Source organism: Gymnoscopelus braueri (assembly GCF_963280865.1).
Source record: "Gymnoscopelus braueri genome assembly, contig: SCAFFOLD_83, whole genome shotgun sequence".
Classification (NCBI taxonomy): Eukaryota; Metazoa; Chordata; class Actinopteri; order Myctophiformes; family Myctophidae; genus Gymnoscopelus; species Gymnoscopelus braueri.
In genome coordinates, this window is record NW_027660741.1 from 205,013 (window position 1) to 220,414 (window position 15,402).

A 15,402-nucleotide genomic window follows, 5' to 3' on the forward strand; every position below is an offset into this window, starting at 1 on the left:
CAGTAAAAAGTTAAACAAGAAGTGAATGGAGCTGCAAATCTTCAGATAATGATATCTTGGGTTCTGAAAATTAAAAAAAAAAAAAAAATATATATATATATATATATTATATATATATATTATTATTTATTTTTTTATGACGTATTTGACGTAGTGTGGCACACGGGCGTCAGGCCTCATGACGTATTTGACGTATTGTGGCACTGAAAGAGTTAATGGCACGTTGCACCATAGCGCTAAAACACGTGAAACACGTTAATGGCACTCAATGAGTTAACATGGAAGTGAATGAGGCTGTTTTGTTTTTGCGATCGCGTGATTTGCTGCTTCTTTGTTTCACTGGTAGTCAAATGGTGACTCATTGGTTAGTGAACAGCGGCATCTAGCATAAAACCACTGAAAAAACAAAACCTTGTCATTCTCGTCATTGGCAGCAAAATATGATGAGAAATGTGGTCATTGGCGTCAAAGAGTTATTATTAACGCAATGGGTAACAGAGGTTTATTAAAACAGTTTACATTGAGTGCCAGAAATCTCACTGTTTGCAACGCTGCGCTGTTTAGAGCTGTAGACTCCACGGCGAGCACACGCACGTAAACAATGCATGCGTGCACAACAATGGATGGTCCTGGCTAAAGCCTGGAACAACAACATGTCTCACGCAAGTCACCGTTGCGGAGGGATCGAGCATCGAGAATTAGTCGTTTTGCCCACTGTAAAAAGTTAAGGAGATGCAGAGGTTTTTAGCAAGGAGATAGGATGGAAGCGGATGGGGGACAGATTTTTTGGCACGGTGACCTATCTGTCCCTTACTTCTTAGAGTGTTCATGGGTGATTCCAGAGCTGTGCTGCCCCCCCCCCCCCATGTGACGTTAATTACAATATGGACGATTCATTCATTCTTTGGCCGGTAAAATATAATCCTGTCCCGGCCCCAAAAATGCCTAGCGGAAACCCTGACACACACACACACACACACACACACACACACACACACATACACACACATACACATACACATACACACACACACACACACACACACACACACACACACACACACACACACACACACACACACACACACACACACACACACACACACACAACTAAATGGGGGTAAACATAATTCCTACTCTAATTACAAAATAGTATATTAATGTCTATTTTTGATTGAATACTTTATTAAGAGTTTGCAAACAAAGCACATAAAGTACAGTTTAATACAAAAGGATGCTAAAAGGATGGAACTCAAGAAAGCACTAAGGCTTGTTTCCATCATAGCAGGGGGTACTAACCACCAAAAATGGCCAAATCGTTACGCGGCGGATAAAAGCATGAAATTTGATACAGATGTCCCTTGGGTCATCCTAAAACATCCTAGAAGGGGTGCCCAAAAAAATCTTAAACAGGAAGTGAGTTATGGACAAAATTCAAAATGGCCACCTAAACTGTTGACCGTTGACTCAAAAGACACCAAAAGAATCTCCAAAAAGCATAACATTTGGCACACATGTCCCTTGGGTTATCCTAAGACATCCTAGAAGGGGTGCCCAAATGAATCTGAAACAGGAACTGAGTTATTGACAAAATTGAAAATGGCCGCCTACAGTGTTATCTATTGACTCAAAAGACAACTAAAGAATCTCATAAAAGCATACAATTTGGCATACATGTCCCTTGGGTCATCCCAAGACATCCCAGAAGGGGTGCCCAAAAAAATCTTAAACAGGAAGTGAGTCATTGAAAATGACTGCCTACAGTGTTGCCCTTGGGTGATCTGAATGCATCCTAAGGGGTGCCAAAAAAAAGTTGTAATAGTCTCTCAATGGAAAACACTCCTCCCACACGGGCTGCACTGCTACAATATTCAAATCGAGCAGCCAATCTGGCATTTGGTCCAGAAGCCTGAAAGCTATGCAATCTCTACCATCTCCTGACCAATATGGATGGATTAAAGTCGCTGATTCGTGGACACCTTTATGGACACTCTTGCCAGAGGCTGCTTAAGTTTGTAGAGAACTCAAGTGTGGCTGCAAAGCTGAGCCCTTCTGTTCGAGAAAGTGTAGATGCCGGGATGCTGGGTTACCTTGCAGAGCATTATGCCAATGTGCTGGTAATTGCGAAATGGCATACATGAATACATGTAGTTACTAAACACTAATCACAAAAAAACTGTAATGATCAAGAAGAAAATACATGAGAAGATAGAGTGTAAAACAAGCAAGAAGATGTAGAGTGCAAAATAAATAAGATGCAGAGAGTAAAATAAGAATATGCAGAGTAAGATGCAGAAAGTAAAATAAATAAGTGATGTAGAAATGAAAACAGAAGGTAGACTACAAAATACGACCTGTCGTATTGAGTCTGCATAATATGCAGATTGCCATGGTCAACTGTTTAAACAGCCATTTAGAATTTCTTCAACATGGTCCCTTCCTAAAAAGTTTAATAAACAGGCAAACAAACAAATAAATAACCCCTTCTAGGATATATTAAGAAGCACTCAATGTACGTACCAAATTATACACTTTTATGACGTCCCGTTTTCTTTTGTGTCAACTGCTTTAAAACCTGTTTAAAACCTTTTTGGGCACCCCTTGTAGGATGCGTTCAGATCACCCAAGGGACATTTGTACCACATTTCATGCTTTTATGAGATTATTTAGGTATCTTGCATCATCTTTCAACACTGTAGGCGGCCATTTTCAATTTAGTCAATAACTCACTTCCTGTTTCAGATTATTTTGGGCACCCCTTCTAGGATGTGTTAGGATGACCCAAGGGACATATGTGCCAAATGTTATGCTTTTTGGAGATTCTATAGGCTTTTTGAGTCAATCGCCAACACTGTAGGCGGCCATTTTCAATTTAGTCAATAACTCACTTCCTGTTGAAGACTTTTTTGGGCACCCCTTCTAGGATGTCTTAGGATGACCCAAGGGACATGTGTGACACATTTTATACTTTTTGGAGATTCTTTAGTTGTCTTTTGAGTCAATCGACAACACTAGGCGGCCATTTTCAATTTGGTCAATAACTCACTTCCTGTTTCAGATTTTTTTGGGCACCCCTTCTAGGATGTCTTAGGATGACCCAAGGGACATGTGTGACACATTTTATGCTTTTTGGAGATTATTTTGGTGTCTTTTGAGTCAACGGTCAACAGTTTAGGTGGCCATTTTGGATTTTGTCCATAACTCACTTCCTGTTTAAGATTTCTTTGGGCACCCCTTCTAGGATGTTTTAGGATGACCCAATGGACATCTGTATCAAATTTCATGCTTTTATCCGCCGCGTAACAATTTTTCACTTAGTGATTGCCCTCCATCTCATTGTCTTTCAATAGGAAGGAAGTATTGTGTGAATAAATGCTACTATAAGTTTAGTATTGTTTGAGATGGAATATAATGAAAGAATAAAGTAAACAGTGTCTGTCAGAAAGAGAAAGCTGTGACTAATGACTTTCTGTCCATTAACCCATTAAGACCTGGAACACCTATACGTTGTTATACCTTTCAATCCAGGAACATCTTTGTGTAACGTTAGCTGTTGCTATATATAGAAACATGTTTATTTATGACATGTTTGAATTAAAACCTGTTTTTTAGAATGAGCCTCAGGTCTAAATGTGTTAATGGAGCTGGAACCTTTATTTGAGCAGCATTTTACTAGTTCACTGTTTACTACATAACTAGTACTTAACTAGTCTGTTACCGTCCATCTATAGTTACTAGCTTCATGCTAATCACCTGTGTGTGTGTGTGTGTGTGTGTGTGTGTGTGTGTGTGTGTGTGTGTGTGTGTGTGTGTGTGTGTGTGTGTGTGTGTGTGTGTGTGTGTGTGTGTGTGTGTGTCCACAGAGAGAGGACTGGTGCAGTGTGTGACCATCCCACCAGCATTGAACAAAGTAAAGCCTGACATTTCATTCATTTGTGTGAAAAACATGATGTAAATAATAAATACATGGAATACATAATAACTCACTAAATAATACAACTCTAAACTACCAAAACTACAACTGGTTATATAAATAAATACAACGTTTTGTTGTTGTGGTTGTTGTTGCCTTTTTGACTTGTTTCAGAGTCAGAATGTGTTTTATTTACATTGTATCTGGGTTAGGGTTAGAAAATAAAACGTAGTTTAAAAAGTTAGTTAAAAATCCATATATTTCCATATGATATAAATGTATGACTGAAGGTGTGTTTAACATTGATGAACTGTTGTGTTCCAGTGGATGTCAGTCTGCAGGAGATTTTAAAGCCACACATGATCGTTGTGACAAAGAGGTTAGAAGAAGGTCAGAGAGAAGACATCACTGGACCAGGACCTGGAACCTCCATCAGCAAGATCTACACAGAGCTCTACATCACAGAGGGACACAGTGTAGGGGTTAATCAGCAACATGAGGTGTGGCAGCTTGAGTATGCAACCAGGATGGAGAAGAACCTCCTTGACAAGCCAATCCTGTGCTCTGACATCTTCAAACTGTTACAAGGCAGAGTGAAACCCATCCGAAGTGTTCTGACAAAGGGCATCGCCGGCATTGGAAAAACATTCTCTACGTACAAGTTCTCTCTGGACTGGGCGGGGGGCGTGGCCAATCAACACATCAATCTCCTGATTACGATGTCGTTCCGGGAGCTGAACTTGGTCAGACATAAGCAGTTCAGTCTTCTCACACTGATCCATGAGTTCCATCCAACATTGAAGAAGCTGACAGCAGAGAAGCTTGCTGCCTGTAAGACTCTGTTCATCTTTGATGGTTTAGATGAAAGCAGAATTTCCCTGGACTTCCACAACAATGACATTGTTTCTGATGTCACAGTGACATCATCAGTGGGCGTGCTGTTGACCAACCTCATCAAGGGGAATCTGCTCCCCGCAGCTCTCCTCTGGGTAACTACCAGACCTGCAGCAGCCAATCAGATCCCTCCTGAATGTGTTGACAGGGTGACAGAAGTACGAGGGTTCACAGACCTCCAGAAGAACGAGTACTTCAGGAAGAGATTCAGTGATGAGAAGCTGTCCAGTAAAATCATCTCACACATAGACGCAACAAGGAGCCTCCAGGTCATGTGTCACATCCCACTCTTCTGTTGGATCGCTGCTACCGTCCTGGAGGACGTGTTGAAGACAGACGAGACAGAACAGCTGCCCACGACCCTGAATGAGATGTACTGCCACTTCGTGTTGGTCCAGACAAGGAGGAAGAATCTCAAGTATTCACAAGACGTGAATCAACAGGAGCTCATGGAGTCTGACTGGGAGGTTCTTCTGAAGCTGGGCAGACTGGCGTTTGAACATCTGGAGAAAGGGAGCATCATGTTCTACCAAGAAGACCTGGAAGAGTGTGGTCTTGATGTCACAGAGGCCTCCCTGTACTCAGGAGTGTGCACAGAGATCTTCAAAAGAGAGAGTGTGCTCTTCCAGAGAAAGGTCTACAGCTTTATTCATCTGAGCATTCAGGAGTTTCTGGCAGCAGTTTACCTGTTGCACTGTTTCAATGAGAGGAAGACGGAGGTGCTGAAGACATTCCTGGAAGATTACAACAGTGACAGTTCCCTGGATGACTTCCTGAAGAAAGCCATGTTCAAAGCCCTGAAGAGTAAAAACGGCCACCTGGACCTCTTTGTCCGCTTCCTTCATGGCCTCTCACTGGAGTCCAGTCAGAGACTGTTAGGAGGCCTGCTGGGTCAGAGAAAGAACAGTCCAGAGAGCATCCAGAGAGCCATCAACAACCTGAAGGAGATTGACTACGATGACTCTCCTGACAGATGCATCAACATCTTCCACTGTTTGATGGAGATGAAGGATGACTCAGTACTGCAGGAGATCCAAAAGCTCCTGAAGCCAGAGAACAGATCAGAGAAGGAACTTTCTGACACCCAGTGTTCAGCTCTGGCCTTCATGCTGCTGATGTCAGAGAAGGTTCTGGATGAGTTTGACTCTCAGTCATACAACACATCTAACTGGGGGCGATATAGACTGCTGCCAGCTGTGAGGAACTGCAGAAAGGCTCGGTTAGTATTCATGTGAATTTCAATCATACTAAAGCTTCAGTCAGTCATTTTAAACATCACTAAATGCAACTAAACTGTTTTTGTACTTTTAAATGTAAAACATTTTACAGTATCAATTATACAAATACTGTAAAACATTGGGTTATATGCAGCATCTACAATAGTATTATTATTAGTATTTACTCTTTTTGTGGTAGTAATATTAGTAACCAAAGTAAAGTATTAATAATGATAGCATCGCATTAATGCATGCTTTCATTTAAACTCAGTGATATGTTACATTATAATATTACTTTAGATATTGCTTTTACATTACACACAAAACACCCTAGAATGAAATACAAATATATACTAGACATGATATAGGGCATAGCAGTGGTGGACAGTTTCTGGTTCCATCGATCAAGACCCCATTCATTTTTCCCATAGAGATTTCCAATAATATTTATATCATTTATTTTAAGCCTAGAATCAAGCCATCCAGGATCCTGGTGAATCATGACCATAAAACGTTTGATTCTATGAAAATAAATATGTATTAGATATAGTATATCATATAATTAAATATTCAATTTAGTTTTTTCACAGTCTAAGCTAATTTAGTGAACATCACACTGTACATAGACATTGTATTTAAAGTGCAAAGTCATATTTTGTGGCTTCATTCTGTCATCGATGAGTAACTCAATAATGCTGTATTGGCTCATAAATAAAGAAAGAAAACTGTATTATACATTAGATTAACATGAAATGGAAATGGTCTTTTGTATATAACTAAACTTGTTTTCAAACATTTAGCCTCAGAGGGCTTGTTTCCAATGGAAACAATAGAAACAAGCCCCTTGGGGCTTTTTGTGTTATCCTTTAGTGTTATTTTTTTTAGCATTTCTTTTAATTTAGTCTTAGTCCAGTTTCAATCACCCTTGTTAGTTTTTATATTTATTTAGTCAAGCTAATTCTGTTTTTATTTAGTTTAGTTTTAGTCGACTAAAAGTCAAGCATTTTAGTCTGTATCTTAGTCAACAAAAACCTTTGACATTTTAGTTTTACATTTGAATGTTTGTCTGTTAGTCTACTTTTATTCCATGAAACTTGACATTTTACCACACTGATCCCAGTACAGCCTAACACTAAACACCTTGTTATAAAATCCATGTCCAGTTCAACCAACTGATCCCAGTACAGCCTAACACTAAACACCTTGTTATAAAACCCATGTCCAGTTCAACCAACTGATCCCAGTACAGCCTAACACTAAACACCTTGTTATAAAACCCATGTCCAGTTCAACCAACTGATCCCAGTACAGCCTAACACTAAACACCTTGTTATAAAACCCATGTCCAGTTCAACCATAAGCAACCAGGTCTAAGAAAACCAGCCCAAAAGAAGTGACTATAAGCCCTTTAAGCCTATATACATTGGCTATTTGAAAAAATCTGATCTACAAGCTCATAACTTGATCTGCTATTTTCAAAACAAATCTTGTATGTAAGTCCCTGGCACAAAATATTTTTATATGGGGGCCCACAGACAAATAGATTTTAATTTGGGGTTCTCGACATGAAAATGTTTGAGAGCCACTTTAAACAACATCAGCAAACAAAAGCAACTATACTTTAGAAACAAGCCCCCAAAAAACACAACCACCAATATTTACAAGAGACTTCAAAGAAAAACAAGCCAAAAGTTGCTTATAATAAGCAGACATGGCAACACAATGGGTTTTCTATCTGTGGAACCACAAAATGGCGGCCTCTGCTATGCTCTATATTACCACTCGTCGGACGTACGTTTGATAACGTCAATGAATGTTTTGTCATAAAGCTAAAACACATTTTCCCTTTTAATCTGTAATTACAGACTTGTTGACCTTACCATGGATGAGACACGCTGTGAGATCCTGGTCTCAGCTCTCAGCTCTAATCCGTCCAGTCTGATAGAACTGGAAATAACTCACTGCAACCTGTCAGCATCACTGATGAAGCAGCTTTGTGACGCAATGAAGAGTCCACACTGTAGACTGCAGATACTGAGGTCAGTACCCCCCCCCCCCCAAACCTGTGTGTGTGTGTGTGTGTGTGTGTGTGTGTGTGTGTGTGTGTGTGTGTGTGTGTGTGTGTGTGTGTGTGTGTGTGTGTGTGTGTGTGTGTGTGTGTGTGTGTGTGTGTGTGTGTGTGGTCCAGCAGTGGGCTGGTCTTGAACATCCACTCCTCTGGGTCTCTGTGTCTCTGTTTTGCACTGATCTGTTCATTAACATTTACACTTATTTATTGGCATGAATATTGTACCAAAAACAGCTTTCATATCTATTTAAGGGCATCACTGGTATTTTATTTCTAATTCTCAACATGTGCAAAGTGTAGACTGGCATGATTATCAGTGGAATGGAAATGGGTGTGGCCGGGGGTTTGACTAGGAAGTCGGTTGCTCTGGCCAAAGTATTTTGTGCTCCATAAATATATGTTTGCTATTATCCATATTAACCTATAAGTCCCCCCCACACTCTCTCTCTCTCTCTCTCTCTCTCTCTCTCTCTCTCTTTCTCTCTCTCTCTCTCTCTCTCTCTCTCTCTCTCTCTCTCTCTCTCTCTCTCTCTCTCTCTTTTCAACCTGTACTGTTTCTACACAACAAGGTAAGAAGAGTTAAGTTTAAAAGCTGGTGTCGGTGGGGATGGCGTCCCCCGATGCAGAGGGAACGTCGTCCATCAGACATGAGGCGAGAATAGACGCTGAACCTTGTTTTACCTTTGAGGAAGAGTTGTTGGCTTTGGGTGAACAAGTGGAACATGAAAGTATCTCATGGCTCACACATGAATAAAGCTGTAGTTGGTTTTCTAAAGGAAGTGCATCTTGTCCATGTGCTAGTTGGAGCAGGTTTAATATTGGATGAAAGCCTTGTTTGTTTTACTCCGTTTGGCTGTGCGATCTACACAGGTTACCATGTCAGGAGTCTGTTACAAGTCCCTCCTTCATTCCAAATGAAGCACTGGAATGTGAATTGATGTGCTATAGAAAGCTTGCTACAGGGTTCAGGCAGGTGTAGTTATAATATGCAAATATGTCTTCCCTGTGTATGTTTGGGTTCTGCCTGTAAGCTGAAAGCTTTTGTGTCAAAAGGCCCAATCGAAATACACTGTTTTAACTACGTACTAAAAACATCCCCCCCCCCTTATTATCATACAACAACAACAACCAGGGTCCCCACGGTCATGAAATTCCTGGAAATATTTTGAAATTGAAAAAAAAATAATCCAGTACTGGAAAAGTTTGGGAATTGATCAAAGGTCCTGGAATTTATCAAGGGTCCTGGAAAAAATATTTGGCTATGCATTGTTTTTGGCTATTGATTTTGTTAATACAAAACATTTTCATAAACATGTATAACATTACACGAAATATGTAACATAAGTAGTTTTTCGCCGAACGGGCTGTGTGATGGCATATATTATTTAAATAAAATAAGTCATACGGATGCCATAATGAGTCTTCCAGTGAGCTTTGCCCTAATTTTGCACGAAATTTTGAATGAAATTGTACTATTCTATATTCTATGCTTTATTTTTGCTACACTGCCTATCTTTGGGCATTCTACATAGGAGTAAGAGACACATTATTGCGCTGAATGATTGTTATATAGGCCTGGAAATTGGGCTAAATATTCTGGAAAAGTTTTGGAAAAGTTTTGGAAATTCATTGCTAAAAATGTGTGGGGACCCTGAACAACTCAAACGCACATGTGTGACTGTGACGCCCCATTCACACGCTGATCATGGGACGCCAGGTTGTTAGTCTGGTTGCCCTAACAGGGCAACCAGACTATAGTAATCTTCACACTTTATTAGTGTGGTTGTCCTAACAGGGCCCTAACAGGGCAACCAGACTATAGTAATCTTCACACTTTATTAGTGTGGTTGTCCTAACAGGGCCCTAACTGGGCAACCAGACTATAGTAATCTTCACACTTTATTAGTGTGGTTGCCCTAACAGGGCAACCAGACTATAGTTCTAGGGATACTTTATTCTTCTTTATAGATAAACTTTATTTTGCCGTGCTACTCCTCCCACAGTTTTTTTCCCCAATTTTGTGCCATATGTCAAAATGACCGGCTTCACCGGGAATCGTGTGCTTGTATTTTTCTAAGAGATTGGTTGCATAGTTTAATTGATATTGATTTATTAGTGCATTAAATTTCCCCATCCACTTTAATGAAAAAATGAAAAAACTCCCATTCAAGTATTTTTTTCTCAGAAACCGTAAGGGTTAGAGTTACAAGACTTTGAGGGAAGGTTCATAATTTAGTGGCTTCCAAAGTTAGCGGGAGGGGCCCGTTTTTACCCAAAATGCCAGAAATCACAAACGAAACGTCCGGTCAATCCCAAATTTGAATCACATGTCAATGGTGGTTTACTCAATGAATCCCCAAAAGCATTTCCACTTTGATCCATAGAGGGCGCCACAAATGCTCAAATTGTAACCGTTTGATGCAAAAACCTTATGTTGGGGGGATCAATCCTCTCAAAATGAAACGCAAGTGATCTCAGGAGTTACGTGACAATGTAATTGGCGCGGCCTCCGATGGTATTCCTCCCAGCGTATTCCTCGAGTCCCGGCGGCAGCGACCCGCGACTCGCGTCGGCGCAACCACACTCTGCAATTGCCCTGAATTGCGACGCGTCTAGTTATTATTATTAGTGTGGTTGCCCGAATGGGCAACCAGACTATTGTTATAGATAAACTTTATTCTTTCTAGATAAACATTATTTCAAAGTGCTACTCCTCCCACAGTTTATTTTTCCCAATTTCGTGCCATATGTCAAAATGACCGGCTTCACCGGGAATCCTGTGCTTGTACTTTGCTAAGAGATTGCTTACATACTTTAATTGATATTGATTTATTAGTGCATTAAATATCCCCATCCACTTTAATGGAAAAATTAAAAAACTCCCATTCAAGTATTTTTTTCTCAGAAACCATAAGGGCTAGAGTTTCAAGACTTGGAGGGGTGGTTCATGATTTAGTCCAAAATTATTATAGAAATAATTAAACCAATCGGCCTCATGGTGGCGCTATAACAGCCCCCTTTACGTTTTGGCCTATAACTCTTGAACTGTAGGTCGTAGAATAACAATAACAATTTTTCCCTAGATTCCTTGGGTCATGACGCAACTCCCCATATAGGCCATGCCCATTTGCGTCAGGATAGATTTTCAGCCATTTTGATTTTTTTTTAAAACACACTTTTAGCTCCTCCTCCCACATATTTTCTCCAAATTTCACAAAAATCGGTACACATGATCTCTGGACCCATGCGATAACGAAACAGAATTTTGATAGTCCATACCGTTCGTCCGTAAATGGCTTCCAAAGTTAGAAAGAGGGGCCCGTTTTACAAAAAAGCCCACAAATCACGAACAAAACGTCCAGTCAATCCCAGATTTGAATCACATGTCAAGGGTTGTTTACTCAACAAATCCCCAAAAGCATTTCCACTTTGATCCATAGGGGGCGCCACAAATGCTCAAAATGTAACCTTTTGATGCAAAAACCATATGTTGATGTTTCTAGATAAACTATATTTCGGGCTGCTACTCCTCCCACAGTTTTTTTTGCCCAATTTCGTGCCATATGTCAAAATGACCGGCTTCACCGGGAATCGTGCGCTTGTACTTTGCTAAGAGATTGGTTACATAGTTTAATTGATATTGATTTATTAGTGCATTAAATTTCCCCATCCACTTTAATGGTACAATGAAAAAATGCCCATTCAAGTATTCTTTTCTCAGAAACCGTAAGGGCTAGAGTTACAAGACTTGCAGGGGAGGTTCATGATTTAGTGCAAAATTATTAAACAAAATTATACACCAGTCGGCCTGATGGTGGCGCTATAACAGCTCCCTTCACGTTTTGGCCTTTAACTCTTGAACCGTAGGTCGTAAAATCAAAATGTCTTTTTCCCTGGATTCATTGGGTCACGACGCATCTCCCCGTATAGGCCACGTCTGGATAGATTTTTTGATATTGATTTATTAGTGCAATAAATTTCCCCATCCACTTTAATGGGAAAATGAAAAACTCAAATTCAAGTTTTTTTTTCTCAAAAACCGTAAAGGCTAGAGTTTAAAAACTTGGACGGGGGGTTCATACTTTATTGCCAAATTATTAATAAAATAATTACACCAGTCAGGATATATTTTCTTCAAACACACTTTTAGCTCCTCCTCCCACATATTTTGTCCAAATTTTACAAAATGGTCTCTGGGCCCATGCGATAAACATATCCAAACGGCATTTTGATATTCATTACCGTTCGTCCGTAAATGGCTTCCAAAGTTAGTGGGAGGTAGCCTGGTAAACCCTCCCTCCGGAAATCTAATTTCTATTTGATTCCTGGAGTGAGTCTGGCATGAACCGCCTCTCTGCAATATTGGCTGTATATGCCAAACGACCGCGCCTATCAGCGTCGTCGCACATCGTTCTGTGATTGACAGCGACAGTTGGCCAATCAGGTGGCGAGTTCGAGTGAGCCCAAAACACGAACGGCAGCCATCTTTTTCTGTGGGCAGTTTTCTCCGCTATTTTTTTACTTCAAAAAGCTCTCTAACTTCTATTTTGAGGCACGGAATTTACTTATAAGATATCGTTTGGATAGAATGTAGTTGTTTAACTTCATATATGTGGTCAATTAATCATGACAAAGCCTATTTAAAAAAAAAAAATTAGAGAACCGGTAGGGGCGGGCAGTGACACCATTGTACCCGAAAAAGGCAACCCATTTTGGGTATGGCTGTCTCAAAAGTCCCGTCGCGTCACATTAAGACTGGTGAACTGCTGATTGGCTGAAGGGGAAAAATTATCATTGGCTGAAGGGGTTGTCAGTCAACGGTATTACTCCCGCCCAACTCCAGCACAGCCAATATTGCAGACAGGCGGATCAGGCCAGACTCACTCCAGGAATCAAATAGAAATTAGATTTCCGGAGGGAGGGTTTACCAGGCTAAGTGGGAGGGGCCCGTTTTATCAAAAATGCCAGAAATCATGAACGAAACGTCCGGTCAATCCCAAATTTGAATCACATGTCAAGGATGGTTTACTCAACAAATCCCCAAAAGCACACTTTGATCCATAGGGGGCGCCACAAATGCTCAAAATGTAACCGTTTGATGCAAAAACCTTATGTTGGGGGGATCAATCCTCTCTAAATGCAATCTGGGAACCCAAAGCCAAATGAGAAGGAAAAACAGCGCCCTCTGCTGTTTGTACTATCTCACTTGGCTCTGGGACAATGACGACGTAGCACCCGTGCGCAAGGAAACCGGGGTTTTGGTCTGCCTTCAGCGCATCACTTCCGGTGGTGCGACTATGTTTTCATTCCCACTTACAATATTTCTACACGGAACACTAACACCACTTCTCCCAGAGAACATGAATTGTTTTGGTTATAAGCCCACTTGTTTCTATGATGAAAGAGTAAGTTAAAATGTGAATATCTTTCCGTGGTTTTGTCTGCTCCGCGGACGCTATTGTTAAATTAGTTTGGGTTTGTTTCGAGGGGGAAGGATCGACGGACACGTGAATCCCGCCCACTACATTTGATTGGGTAAAGCGCGGCCTGCTTCCTGATCTGAAGGCACGCCCACTTGTAGCCCAGTGCGTACACGTTATGACGAACCTTCACGACAGATTCCAACGCAGAGCAGAATCTGTTCTTGAGAGATTACTCTAAATGAAACGCAAGTGATCTCAGGAGTTACGTGACAATGTAATTGGTGCAGCCTCCGACGGTATTCCTCCCAGTGTATTCCTCGAGTCCCGGCGGCAGCGACCCGCGACTCGCGTCGGCGCAACCACACTCTGCAATTGCCCTGAATTGCGACGCGTCTAGTGTGTCTCTATATCTGTAAAATCAACTGCAACAGTCCTTTCATTGTTTACCAGTTGAAAAAGACATGTGACAAATGTCTGTTTTTTATTCATAACGACACCTTCAGCACATTACAAATGACTGTTTTCACCAACTTATTGGTGAAAGTATGGAACTTAAGATCCCTTCTTCTGAACATCGTACGAAAAATGTAAAGGCAGTCGCCGTAACCTACATAATGTAGTAAACAACCTATTAAACCGGGTTGTTTTTGTCAGCATTAACTCTTTGACTGAACTGTTTCTGAACTGTTCAGTCTGTGAGGAGGCGGGTTTATGTTTCTGAACTGTTCAGTCTCTGAGGAGGCGGGGTTTGTGTTTCTGAACTGTTCAGTCTCTGAGGAGGTGGGCTTTATGTTTCTGAACTGTTCAGTCTCTGAGGAGGCGGGGTTTATGTTTCTGAACTGTTCAGTCTGTGAGGAGGCGGGCTTTGTGTTTCTGAACTGTTCAGTCTGTGAGGAGGCGGGCTTTGTGTTTCTGAACTGTTCAGTCTGTGTGGAGGCGGGGTTTATGTTTCTGAACTGTTCAGTCTGTGAGGAGGCGGGCTTTATGTTTCTGAACTGTTCAGTCTGTGAGGAGGCGGGGTTTATGTTTCTGAACTGTTCAGTCTCTGAGGAGGCGGGGTTTATGTTTCTGAACTGTTCAGTCTCTGAGGAGGCGGGCTTTATGTTTCTGAACTGTTCAGTCTCTGAGGAGGCGCGGTTTATGTTTCTGAACTGTTCAGTCTCTGAGGAGGCGCGGTTTATGTTTCTGAACTGTTCAGTCTCTGAGGAGGCGCGGTTTATGTTTGTGAACTGTTCAGTCTCTGAGGAGGCGGGGTTTATGTTTCTGAACTGTTCAGTCTCTGAGGAGGCGGGCTTTATGTTTCTGAACTGTTCAGTCTCTGAGGAGGCGCGGTTTATGTTTCTGAACTGTTCAGTCTCTGAGGAGGCGCGGTTTATGTTTCTGAACTGTTCAGTCTCTGAGGAGGCGCGGTTTATGTTTGTGAACTGTTCAGTCTGTGAGGAGTCGGGGTTTATGTTTCTGAACTGTTCAGTCTCTGAGGAGGCGGGCTTTATGTTTCTGAACTGTTCAGTCTGTGAGGAGGCGGGGTTTATGTTTCTGAACTGTTCAGTCTGTGAGGAGGCGGGGTTTATGTTTCTGAACTGTTCAGTCTCTGAGGAGGCGCGGTTTATGTTTCTGAACTGTTCAGTCTCTGAGGAGGCGGGGTTTATGTTTCTGAACTGTTCAGTCTCTGAGGAGGCGGGCTTTATTTTTCTGAACTGTTCAGTCTGTGAGGAGGCGGGCTTTATGTTTGTGAACTGCCCATCACCAACACTTGAAGTGTCATTTAAATATGGGGTTCTTTTCCAGTTTCTTATCTATGAATTTTACATGACTCTAATAGGTCCTCTGATGTAGTTTTACAGATGTGGTTATAATATGCAAATATGTCTTATCTGTGTATTTTGG

The 15,402-nt window shown here is 41.2% G+C and overlaps 1 protein-coding gene across 1 annotated transcript in view; it reads left to right on the forward strand.

The window, feature by feature from the left end:
- The window catches only part of LOC308081229 (uncharacterized protein), a 77,420-nt gene that overhangs the window by 5,034 nt on the left and 56,984 nt on the right, over nucleotides 1-15,402 (forward strand). The window contains exons 2-4 of the mRNA XM_080457617.1: nucleotides 3,864-3,910; nucleotides 4,238-6,026; nucleotides 7,890-8,063. Of these exons, the coding sequence (XP_080313743.1) occupies nucleotides 3,864-3,910; nucleotides 4,238-6,026; nucleotides 7,890-8,063 (2,010 nt within the window). The remainder of the gene's footprint in view (nucleotides 1-3,863; nucleotides 3,911-4,237; nucleotides 6,027-7,889; nucleotides 8,064-15,402) is intronic.